Here is a 12788-nt window from a genome sequence, read left to right on the forward strand (position 1 = left end):
AAGTAAGCTAAGCTTCGATCAATCGCATTACAGGAGTATCAGTGGAAGGAGAAAGGTGAGCCTCTCTTATTGGTTGAGCAGCCCCTGCCAGTCAGATTACATTTACTCCAAAGCCCCCACCCCACCCAGAAGTATATTCCATGAAGCGACTTATACTGGTGCGGTGTGCTTGCTCATGGAGCCCTGCATGGACCAAAGCGCACCAAAGCCAATTCCTTGAAAAAATCCGGGTAATCCTCCATTTGCTTCTCCTTCCGTTGTCGTGGAGAAACCCCCAAGATCTTGAAAAAGGATACCTTCTCCTGAGTAGCCTGATGGCAAGATACTCACCGATAAGCAGTAGTCATGTTGAGGTTCTTTTTCAGGCCAAGGTGCTGGGTGATGTTCATGGAAGGAGGCAGATTGCCAGGTGTGTCAATGAACTGGTGGTTGGAAAGAGGAGTAAAACGTCATTTAAATCTGATTAATGCTAACCGTGCAGAAATTATCCCTAGGAGCCCTGTTCTCCTTCTGGAAGGAGAAGCCAAAGGCAAAGATAGTTCTGTGACAGGAAATAGATGGGAGAAACAGGAAGCTAAAGTATACCCAGCATCTACCAAGACCCTATATACTAATGGAGAATTAATTCTCAAAGTACGGGTCCCTATATAGGCAAAGCAGCACCATCCATGCACAAGGAGTTAATATCAGCAGTCTTGAAGGAAAGTCAAGACTTGCAGAAGTACAAATAATATTTAGGGGGGAAACCTGGAGAGGCGAAGGGAGACCTTTAAAAACAGCCCAAATGAGAATGAGCATGCTCAGTGGCCACAGATTGCTGAATGTCATCTGAGGGAGGGAGAGAAAATTACAGGGAGAGGGATGGAATGGAGTATCCTAGAAAAGGGCACGGCAGGCTGGCTGGCTGGCTCCCTGAACAGAAGCACCCCACAGTGTAACATTTTGTTGCAAGGCTAACTCACTAAAGGGGTATCAGGAGAATTGGAAACTCAAGGACTGGGATTAAGAGCAAGACCAGCAACCTCTCCAGAAGCAGCTGGGATCATGCCCCAGAGCCCTCTGCAAGCACAGAAGGGGACAGCGATGGAGCCGTACCTCCATGGCAGAGCCCCTGCTTGGCATGCGGAAGGTCCCAGGTTCAATCCCCTGCGTCTCCAGGCAGGGCAGGGAAAGACCCCTGTCTGAATCAGTGAAAACCAGCGGTGGGGGACCCCTGGCCCGTGAGCCAGATCTGGTCTGCCGGGTCTCACCAACCAACCCACCAGGCCCTGGGTGAGGCCCCCGCCCCTCTCTGAAGCTCTGCCCTTCAGGAAAAGTGAGGGGCTAGGGAAGCTTGCCCTGTCGGGAGCCACCACCTCAAAGCTGAGCAGTAGCAAAGAGGGAGCCTCTTCACCAGCCTGAGTGGCTACATGGGCAGGTGAAGTAGAGTGCTCTGTCCCTGCTTCACCAGCCTGACTGTGTGCGTGTGTGTGTGTGTGTGTGTGTGTGTGTGAGAGAGAGAGAGAGAGAGAGAGAAAGAGGAGGGTGAGCCTGTCCAGTTTTGCTTTGGCTTACCCACCTTTAACTTTGGCCCTGCCCACAGATGGCATGCAGCCGTTAATCAGAATGGAATGCAGCCCCCGAGCTGAAAAAGGTGCCCTGCTCCTGGTGAAGTCAGTATCAAGCTACCTCCAGTACCAGAGGCAGTGAGCTTATGTACACCAGTTGCTGGGGAACGTGGGTGGGAGGGTGCTCTTGCACTTGTGTCCTGCTTGTGGGTTCCTGGCCGACAGCTGGTTGGCCACTGTGTGAACAGAATGCTGGACTAGATGGACCCTTGGTCTGATCCAGCAGGGCTCTTCTCACGTTCTTATGTTCTTAAGCTAGATAGAGCATTGGTCTGACTTGATATAAGACAGTGTCATAGGGTGTGCTGATTGGTCAGCAGTATGAGGTCTGTGGATTGGCTGGGCCTGGTAGGGGTTCTAGAAGCTTGGCCTTCAACTCTTGCTTGTTCAACAGAGCACAGCCTTTTGATTCCTCCAACCTTTTACCTCGAGAACACTAGTTTGGAGAACACACACTTGGTGCAGCTGCCTGCAGACCAGGCCCAGATCTGGATGGCATCTGTTACACTATGTGCAGGAACCAGACACATGGGTCTTTTCCAGAAGCATCTAAACTGCATTTTTTTCTGCTGATAACCCACAAAGGTTCTCACAGAAACTGTGAGTCATTCTCACGCACACCAGGGCCATTCAGAACTGCCCAGAAAGCTTTGGCTATTTGGCAGTATAGAAATGTAGTAAATTAATGAATTCTCCTATTGACATTCTTCTATTCTTCACCACAACATTTTTTTAAAAGGAAGCTGCAAGCTTTCAACACAATGCATCAGTCCACCAACTGGTGTAACAGTCTGTACACCTGACAAAGTTGTGTGTGTGTGTGTGTGTGAGAGAGAGAAAGAGACAGACAGACAGACAGACAGACAGACACTACACATATGGAGAATGGGGGGAGGGAAAATCCTTAATGACTCTCCCACTTTTAACAGTTTCTGTAGCACTTTTCCGAGTACAAAGGGTTTCTGAATTGAGCAGCAGTGCCTGGGTCAGTTTTGGCCAAGCTGACAGTGACCCAATACGCCACTTGCACTTCATGAGTTATTAAAAAAAAAACTTGCCTGCATCTCTGTCTTTCCTCCTCCCCTCTCCCCCCCCCCCCCACGCTTTCACGCTTGAATTGCATTTGCGTAAAAGGGAGACTGCAGTGACAGGCATTTCCGTTCTAAATGGAGATCAAATGTTAATTGTTATTTGATGAGATTTAATTAATTCATTGGCACAGTCTCTGTGTGCCAGTTGCTCCTGAGGGCGAATGAAGGAAAAGGGCCAGGAGATCGCCTAATTGGATCATTCTGCACAGTGTGGCAGACACCTTATCCTGGATGACATACAGAAGAATGCAGAGTGAGGGAACGCAAATCTCTGCTGTGCAGGACTTCTGCTCTGCAGAAATGGGACTCCTGAGCTAACCATGGGCACAACGACCCATTAGGAGACGCACATGGGTTTCCCAGCCCCTAAGCCCCACTAACGCAGGGCTTAGGGGTCATGGAAGGGTTAAGTACCTCCTCCTCCCATCCGCTAATTACCCCCACATTCATGTTACCTTGGCAAACAGGCAACCCTGGATTTGGCAAGAAACATAGCCCAGGGCAGCCTAATTGCAGTCTGCTGTCCAGGTTCACCCCCACTGAAGCGTCTATAGTTCCACTGCATCAATGAAAGAAAATAGCACTCTAGTTCATTCATGAGGAAAGGAGACTGAGCATTCCCTCTCTCTCCCTGCTATACTTTCACAAATGGGTCTCTGTGTACACATGGATCCTTGAGCCATCAGGCCACCAGACAGGACTGTAGCCAGAAATTTGGGGGAGGAGACCAAGGGGATACTCATGGCAGAAGGTGCCCCTATGAAAGAAACAAAGGCCAAACCACATGTTAAGTTAAATGCCTCTTTGCAGTTAAGATGCAGGTTTTAACAAATACAAATAGCATGGGGGGGGGGCACTGATAATAGGATGAGAGCAGGGGTGGAGAGGGAAAAATACCTCCTCTTTTGCTGCTATTTGAACTGGGAGGAGATCCCTCTCCCACTTTCCACCAGTGGGGGTTTCTTCCCAATGCACATAGCAGCTTCAGAGGAGAGAGTTTCCTCAGGGCTGCAGCAAGGGAAGAAAGTGTTAAATTCCCCTTTTTTGCTGGGGATTCCTGATCTTTATCACCATTAAGTCCGCTGATGCTATTTGCCTTTAAAGAAACCTTCATCCCTTCACTTACAGAAAGGTTGGAAAACTGCAGAACTGATAAAACTAACATAATTTGAAAGACTGAGGGATGGCAAAAAACAAATTGAAAATTTTGTTTTTTCAGTTTGGTCCCCTTCCATTTCTTTTATGTAATTAAGATATAATTCTGATATTGATGAAGCGTTTTTCCATGTTGTAATAATGCAATATTGTATATGATAGTTAAGTAGATTTATTTAACTTTCTAGTATGTGCATTATATATTGTTACATTTTTTTCTTACTGGTTGTACACAATTTATATTTTGTTCAATATCAGATGTATAATGTGTAATTTATAAATAAAGCTATTAAATTGTTTTAAAAGAAAAGAAACCTATAAGTTAGATACAAAGACACATTTAATGTTCTGTCCAGTTTGGCACCAAGACAGCAGATTTTGGGTTCAATTAACAGAAGCAGAATGAGAGGCCGACAGATCAAACCCGGGGGCATAATCCACGGGGAAGTTCTCTTACAGAAGCACCACTGAAATAAAAGGGAGCAATGCCAGTGCACATTCATTTCAATAAGACTTTTGCAGGAGAACTTTCCAAAGGATTAAGCTTTGTGATAATGAGTAGGAAGGGGATGATCCATCTCACTGGAGTGTCCTACTTACTCAGCCAACAAAGATTCTTGGGCCCTGACTGGAAGAAAGGGAGGAGGAAGATTGTCCAAAGCCAAAACCAAATATAAGCTTCAAGTCATTTAGTATGTTTTTTAATTAGTGTTCTATAAGTTATTAAGGGAGCAATCCTATGGCCACCAGACAGCGGCTAGATGGCCATAGGATATCTGGTTTTCCAGGAACCGACCTCAGAGCCTGCACTCTGAGGTCGGTTCCCGGAGAACCAACCTTCTCCCCCTTCCGCACTGCCTTGGAGTCAGCACAGAACAGCCCTGTTCTCTGCGCTTGCAAGAGGAGCGCAGAGCAGCTGAAAGGGGGTGTGTCTGGGGGCGTTCTGGGGCGGGGAGGGCAGAAATGCCTGTACAACACATCCAATGTGTCATACAGCAGCTTCCTCCCCCGCTCTGACCTCCTGCAGCTAGACAGCCACAATCGGCTGTCTAGCTGAAAATGCAGGGCAGGAGGAGTGTGGAAGGAACGATCCCCTCTGTGCTTCTCCTGCCCTGCATTGGATAAGCGGTCACCTCCAAGTTTGGAGGCAGCCGCCTATCTGGATAGGATTGTGCCCTAAGTAATGTCAATGGAATATATTTAAAACATTTTACAGTACCCAAATGCTTATCAATCATTCCAGTCCCTATGCACTTATTGGTGAGAATACAGAAAAGTTGGGTGCAGGTTTGCAGAAGTCGGTAGAATGCTGCTTTCATGTTTTTCCTCATGTCTTTGCAAAGCAAAGGACATAGCAAGAGCAGTGTTTTTCAAACTGTTATGTGTTGCTAATGTAGCAGCCATATCGGGGGTCAGACTAAGTAGCCTCATGCAGTCTCATGCTTCATGTTCTTGCTCAGCTCTTTCTCCTTTGAATATATTGTTGTAAGCTGACGAGACACAGGAATTCCTTATCTTGTCAAAGGTCATACAGCTGTATATCGTGTTCTCTGCTGTTCTCTTCTGTTCTCTCCTTATCATGGCTACCCTATAACCCAGTTCTTGTATTATAAACAATAGTGCTAAGAGAAGAAATGTTGAGGATTGCAACCCCATGCGGGAGGGAGAGGAGGAGCCGTTTCATATATGTCACAATGTCTATAAAACCAATGTGCTAATGTAAATCGGGGCTTCTGGCTCTTTGGAAATGATTCCAGCCTTAAGCCCGCGCGTTAAATAAAGAATCTCTTTTTCCTTCACTCCGTGGTCTCTCTGACTCTGGGTTCTGCAACACTAGTAAGCCCAGGGCTCAATTGAAGCTTATCAGCGCTTCCCTAGTGAGAAAATTAGTAATAATGGACATTCTTCTCTACCTGACAGTTGGCTGCCCTTCTCAATCTTTCCTACAATCAGAAAGTGTAACATAATAGCCCCCAAGTCACAAAAGTGCAAAGGCCCAAACCAGACAAGATGCAGGAAATCCTGACATTTCCTTTTTTTTAGAAAAGCAGCTGTGAGGTTTGACTGGGAAAGCAGAGTTGGTGGAGGGCAGTGCACTGTTTTCCCAGTCTAAACTGCCCCCAAAGCTGCATTGATCCCTACTGGAGAAAACAAACAAGCAGATGCAGCAGCTATATCTGTCTTTTCCCCTTCACAGAGTTAATAGCAACTTCAGGGGAGGGGCAATTTACATAGGGGAAGCAGTGCGCATGGAGAGATTGCTCACCCCAACCCCAAGGACACTTCCCTGATCAAATTCAAGCATGCTGGGAGTCCCAGATTCAAGCCATGGCATCTTCAGGTAGGGCTGGGAAACACCCCTGTCTGAAACCGCAGAGATCCATCACCAGTCACTGTAAACCGGAGGTGTCAAACCTCTTTCAGCCAGAGGGCTGAATTCCATTGCAGAGAAGCTCTCGGGGGCTGCATTCCACCGGTGGCCAGGGCCAGAGGCAAAACAGGGTGGAGCCAACATATTAAAAATACCAGCATGTTTTAGCTTAAAGCTCTTACTACCAGTAACGAAACCTTGGGAGAGGCAACTCAACCTTTTAGAAAGGGGAAAAACTGTGCAAATGCCAGGAAAGCACCAAACAATCAGCCATCGAAGGAAAGGGGGTGGGGCTTGCAGCAGGGGGTGTGGCCATCTGGGGAACCCTGGAGTGCCAGATTTGGCCCGCAGACCTGAGGTTCAACACCACTGATATAGGCAATGGTGATCTAGACAGGATAATGATGATCTGACTCGGTGTAAGCCAGCTTCCTGTATTCCCACACAACTCGTTTGAAGTACAAAACAAACAAAAATAGTAGGAGATCCTGATCACAGATCTCCCACATCCTCCCATCTACTTGGGTGACTGAGCTCTGCTTGGCCCAATCATTTCTTCAGGCAGAACCTTTTTGCCTGCCATTCCTGAGCACGGTTTCTGATTTCCATTTGCACAAACTCACCTTGTATATCTCCTGATTGGCCCAGTGCTTGCACAGCAAGGTCTGGACATTTCCTCCAACCACGAAAGTGCCAAAGACCAAGAGAATCAGTAGCCAGGAGAAAAGGAAGCTGAAGCCAACACCACTGCAACAGGAGGAACAAGCAGCATGTTAGGGAGAAAGACTTGCTATCTCACCAGACCAGTGTTCCAATCCCCATCGTTGTTCTTTTCTACTATAATGGGTACAAAGGAGGGTGTGGAATGAGCAGCCTTACATCTCTGCTTAGACATAGGCACCCACATGTCTTTACAAATGACAAAATTCTGCTCTCTCTTCCCCAGATGTCACTGGAAACCACCGTGCTCCACCAGTATCTTACTGGGCCCAGACACGTCCTAGGAGGTCTTACATCATGAGTAATTTGGCTCCGGCTTCTCCCCTGCTTTCATAGTCACTGGGATCGACCCGCACAGCCAGCCCATAAGTGCCAAAGAAAAGCCCCAGGATGTTGCAGAAGACAATCAACAGAATCACAGTACATGTGATGACACCTGCAATCCACCTGAGAAAGACACAAGAGAGGTGGGGAAACATCAGCAGGGTTTGGGGTAGCCAAGGAGACTAGCTAGCATACTGCCCCGAGATCTGGGTTCAAAGTCCAGCTCAGCCAGGAATGCCAAACTGGGTGGCTGGCTGTAAGCAAGGGGCTGTCTCACAGCCTCCCAATGCAAAGGACTTTATAGTCTTTTACATACATTGAACAATGCTGGCCACTAGACAGAGAATACGAGGTTTTAGTTGACTGCTGGTCTAGCACACTAGCTAAAGGACTGTGCTATATATCAGTGATGAATCCCACCTGTCATGAACTCACTAGATGGTGTTAGCCAAGCCATTCTCTCACTTAGCTCATCTCCTATCTGTATATTGGGATAAGAATCAGACCTATCTTCCAGGGCTGTTGAAAAGATTGCAACAGCTGGTTGGTTGTTGGCTTTAAAGTGTGTGTTGCCTATAACACTGCTGTCTTCTTTCACGCTGTCTTCTTTCACTGCTGGGCTCTGTTTTACCTGTATCTCTCATAATGCTTCACCTCCTTGAAATAAGGCCGGCTGCTGTTCTCTGCCTTCACCAGAGCATCGGTCATGGGACGGGTGTGATCTGAGATGGGGAAGCCATCTGCAATGGACTGGACCTTCTGGGCAGCTTTCTCTATTTCGTCTTTGAGGTCTGCAAGGCAATTGTTGAACTGAAGGGTAATGGTGGTACAATATTGTGAGTGCACACATTACATGAATCAAAGAGTGACTGCAATTTCTCTTCAAATGTTCTTGGGCTGGACACTGACATTAAAACTATGTCTGGGGCCAAGCTCTAATTCATGTTAAGCCCTGTTGAGACAATATGAGAATGGGAGTCTCTAGCTCAGGAATGATCCTGGAAGGGTTTAACTCACCTCGAACAACCTCCGCCATCTTCACTACGGCTAGTCCTGGGATAGAGTTGAAACTGCGATTGGCCTAGAAGTGCAGAAAGCAATGTTAACAGTCCACCATTGGACCAGATGTCCCTTCTCACCCTCTAAGATTCCTTAATTACTTACCCGGTAAATCATTTCTGAGAAATCAGACTTGGGGAGTCCATGCAAGGTTTTCAAAACTCTTTCCACTGAAGGTACCTAAGGAAAGAAATCACCTATAAAAGACTAATGCGTGGACCTGAAGATGAAAGTAAAAATAGTGTGCATCTAAATGAATTAATACAATCAATAAATTAATATTTGATACCTCCGTACCCAGGGACAGGTCAGAGATGCATAGACAGTTACAACCACGTAGGTCCCAAGAAGAAGGGAAGTTGATGGGAGCTCTGTGGTCAGATATCTCTTGTTGTTTTCTAAGCTAAATGCAGGTGCAGGGCCCCCTGACTCAGATCAGGTCAGCAGCACTGGGGGGGGGAAGTGAACTCTTCCCCCCACCCTACCCATATTTTTCTTAGTTGTGCTCTAACTTTGAATCCAGGCCAGTAGATTTAAGGACCATCTGCTGCTGAAATGGGCGTGAAGTGGGGCTGCTGTCCAAGCTGCCTTCAGTAATCACTTATGCTGGATATGAAAGCTCGGGTCATGCCCCCACTGGAAGAAGTCCTCCTCAGAGGAAGACCCAGAGCCTCCAGCAGCTGCCAAGGCTCAGGACCAGCTAGGACCAGAGGGCCTGGATGGGCCTGGGCCCTCAGTGATGCCCACCCAGGACCTACCCCTGCAGGAAGAGGGGAGTCTGCTTCAGAGTCAGAAGAGGAGAGACCCCCCAAGCCCCCGAGAGCGACGTAGACTGAACCTTCCTACGGGGGTAGGTCCTGGGTGGGCATTACCAAGGCCCAGGCTCCTCCAGGCTTTCTCGCCCTGGCAGGTCCTGAGCCCCAGAGGCTGCTGGAGGCTCTGAGGCTTCCTCCAAGGAGGACTTGTCCAGTGGGGGCATGGCAGCTTGTGCCTCATTAAAGCTTGTGTGCTTAGCCTGGACACAAGTCTCCTACTGCCCTCTATTCCAAGGATCTCCCACATGGTGCCTCTGGACACCTCCCTTGGTGCCTGCCAGGCTCCCTGCCCCTCCTGGTTGGAAAGTTTTTAAATTATTACTTTAACTGGGAAGCTGGCTTGCTCCAAAGTGAAGGGCTGCCCTCCAGCGCCATTTTTATTTGGGTTCTAAAGAGTGCTTTGTGTTTTGGAGCTCTGCCCCCACCTCTGCCTTGTACTTGGGTTCTTGGGCAAGTGACTTTCCTTTTAGTCCTACTAGTCTGACTTTTGGGAAATGAATGTCTCGTGACTGACCATGCCCACCACAGCAGGCACTTCATGAATGAGTAAGTCCCACCCCATGGCAGCCATTTTGTGAGAGCACCCACAAAACTTTCAAAATCCCAAATGTGCCCACCAACCCAAAGAGGTTGCCCCCCACCCCACTCTACCTGACCACAGTTACAGGAGAAGGAAGGGCATTTTTAGAAGGAGAAAGCAGATATGGACAGTGAGGGACAAACCTAAAAAGAAATGTGGCACTCATTCAGGTCTAGACACGTCTGAAAAAATAAATGGTAAACCAGAGAATGTCTGTGATGGGCCCAAATCCTGTTGAAGCATGCAGACTTTTACACTGTCTGATGAGTTCTGTGTAGCTCAAACACTGCATACTCCTACAACAATAGAAGTAATACAACTGTGCCTGTTTTGTTTGCTGATCAGAAATACACTGGACAACAGGCTGCCCTTCTAAGGAAGCTTTGGGCTGAAGCAACATTCTGAAGCAGACAGACAGCCTCTTGATGAGCTTACCTTCCGGTAGTCAGCACCCAAGTCCAAGTTCTGAGCTCTGCTCACAGCACTAACACAGTAGGTACAGTGGGAATCCTCCAGAAGAGAACTGATGCTCTGTTTCCGGTCTTTCAGGGCTGATTCCAGCTCAGCTTGGTTCTGGGTCAGTGTCTGGACAGTCTTGCTGATAGTCTGTAAATGGTGCAGTGAGTTCTGTAGGTCTTAAAGAGAAATACCACATTCATTTGCGTATTCTGCTCTGTCCGTGCAATTTCACACTGGCAAATTCACCCTCAGCTGCTTCTTGCCGTGTGAACGAATTCCTTAGGGCCATGGTTTTCAAAGTAAGGGTGTTGTAATTACTGTGTGAAGATTGTGGAAGCTAGCAAGTAACCCCTGGAACAACTACATGCAGCCCAGATTCCTTTCCCAAAGCAACAGATGTTAACCATGGAGTACAGTCGGAATGCTCACAATTTCACCTCTATCAAATTTCTCTTTGGAACCTTCCTTTCTAATCTGCCTTGTCCTGCATGTGGAACATGGATTCAAACGTGTCAGTTTTTTGCCGTTTTCTCAATGACATTTTCCAGAGTCTTGATGTTCTCCTGCTTTGCTAATATAAAGACTGTTATATATTTCTCTTTATTTTCATTTTCTGCCTTCCATGGAACCTGTGTGTTTTGCTTAAGGCTGGAGAACAATCTGGCCAGGATTTCATCTTTTCAAAAAGGAGGAATCAGCCACTGCTAGATATAACCTGAAACCTGCTTAGCGTGTAGTAGAGCCTAATTCAATTAAGTCTGCGTCTCTTCCTACACTCTATTTCTCCCTCACCACCCTGCTTTGTGTAACATCTACTCTGATGAAGACATCTTGGGATCTTGAAAGCTTGCTCACAATTTGTGCATTTTTGGTTGGTTCTAATAAAGGCCCTAATTGTGGCTTTGATTACATACTCTTTCCCATTAAAAAAAAACAAAAAACGCCCAGAGAGCTTTGGCTATTGGGCAGTATAGAAATGCAATGCAATGCAATGCAATGCAATAAATACATAAATAAATAAAGTGTTGTTATGCTGCTGGCCAACCATCAACTATTCCTTGACCAACAACAACCCCCCACCCCCATTTCCATTTGGAAAATATAAAACCACTTTGGGAGGGAAGTACTCTACTGCACTGCATATATCTGAAGGCAGAATGGGTTTTCAATAGATATTACAAGAGGCAGAAAAATCCTAACCATTAGCTCCCATCAGAGGACCATTCCAATCCATTAACTGGCAATCTGCCTAAGAAGGCCAGTGTTGGATGGTTGCCCAGCAGAAAAACAATACACTGAAAAAGTGGACGAAAGCACGTATCTATTAGAATCTCTTCTGAGGAATCTCTTCCAGCCCGAGGGCCGAATTCGATTCCAGAGAAGCTCTTGGGGGCCGTGCTGGTAGGTGGGGCCAAAGGCAAAAGGGATGGGGCCAAAATACAAAACATATTCGCCTATGTTAACGTAAAGCTCTTCCTGCCAGTCACTGAGTCTTAGGAGAGGCACTTCAACCTTTTAGAATGGGGGGAAAAACTGCACAAAACTCAGGACCCTACCAAATGGTCAGTGGAAGGGGGTGGGGCCTGGGGAAGGGGCATGGCCTTCTGTGGTCACCAAGAGGGCCAGATTTGGCCCCTGGGCCTGGGGTTTCCCAGCCCTGTATCAGAAGATGGTAGAATGGAGCCCTTAGACATGAATATCTCTGAACTAGTTATGAAACAGAGCAAGGGAGATGTGCTGCTCACTCATAAGTACAGGAGGAAATTATTATTACTGGTTTAAATTACATTTTGGGGTGTGCATCTAAAATGTAAGGTGATCCAAAGCAGAGGTCTGACTGCTGGTGCCTTGTAGGATTGTGTTCGTGCATTACTTTAATCAAACATTAATCGTAGTAAGTTAGCGCTTGGTAAATTTAATGTACAACTTTTAGGATAAGTCACCATGGGCAGTTGCATGTAATTCCAGGACTTACGGAGAAAGAAATTAAAATGTAAATGCAGGAAATAAATTACCTTGCTCTCTACCCCTCATAGCAGCCATGGCAGAATATACAGTCTCCTTGAGTACGAAGTGGATGGTGTTCCCGATGCTCCAGCTGACATCTGCAAAGAACAAAGCCACCAGATGTCAGATTCCCTTTGGGATCCTGGGGCTAATTTCCCTTTCTTACCCTAGCTAGAAAGAAGCCTCTTGCTATAAGCACAGCCTTAAGGGTGCTGATCACCTATGACTGATTTTGGCAAAATTTGGCATCACATGAACTTCAGTGTACATGTTTAAAGGCATATTTCTAGCCCTCGTGGCTGCAGACCTGGGCTTGAAAAATATTTTCTTTCTTTATTTACAATATTTATATACCGCTCCACACCAAAAGATTTCAGAGTGGTGAACAACAAAGATAAAAGAATACAACACCATGTTAAAACAATTAAAATATTTTAAAATAAACAATTTCTGAATTCAATAAACCGCAGCTGGTCACTCAAGGAAGGCCTCTCGAAATAACAATGTCTTCAGGAAGCGCCAAAAGCAACATAACGTTGGCACCTGCCTGACCTCTGAAGGCAGGGCGTTCCAGAGGAAGGGGGCCACCACACTGAAGGC

At 46.7% G+C, this 12788-nt stretch overlaps 1 protein-coding gene across 1 annotated transcript in view; it reads right to left on the bottom strand.

Annotated features, from left to right (window-relative positions):
- PROM2 (prominin 2) overlaps positions 1 to 12788 on the bottom strand; it is a 74133-nt gene that overhangs the window by 24525 nt on the left and 36820 nt on the right. Inside the window, exons 6-13 of the mRNA XM_084804182.1 lie at positions 12197 to 12286; positions 10158 to 10357; positions 8433 to 8507; positions 8286 to 8349; positions 7900 to 8059; positions 7239 to 7391; positions 6848 to 6971; positions 331 to 422 (exon numbers count right to left, since the gene is read on the bottom strand). Of these exons, the coding sequence (XP_084660308.1) occupies positions 331 to 422; positions 6848 to 6971; positions 7239 to 7391; positions 7900 to 8059; positions 8286 to 8349; positions 8433 to 8507; positions 10158 to 10357; positions 12197 to 12286 (958 nt within the window). The remainder of the gene's footprint in view (positions 1 to 330; positions 423 to 6847; positions 6972 to 7238; positions 7392 to 7899; positions 8060 to 8285; positions 8350 to 8432; positions 8508 to 10157; positions 10358 to 12196; positions 12287 to 12788) is intronic.

This window comes from Heloderma suspectum, chromosome 6 (assembly GCF_057233095.1).
Source record: "Heloderma suspectum isolate Gila_16-S chromosome 6, 16-S_ref, whole genome shotgun sequence".
NCBI lineage: Eukaryota > Metazoa > Chordata > Lepidosauria > Squamata > Helodermatidae > Heloderma > Heloderma suspectum.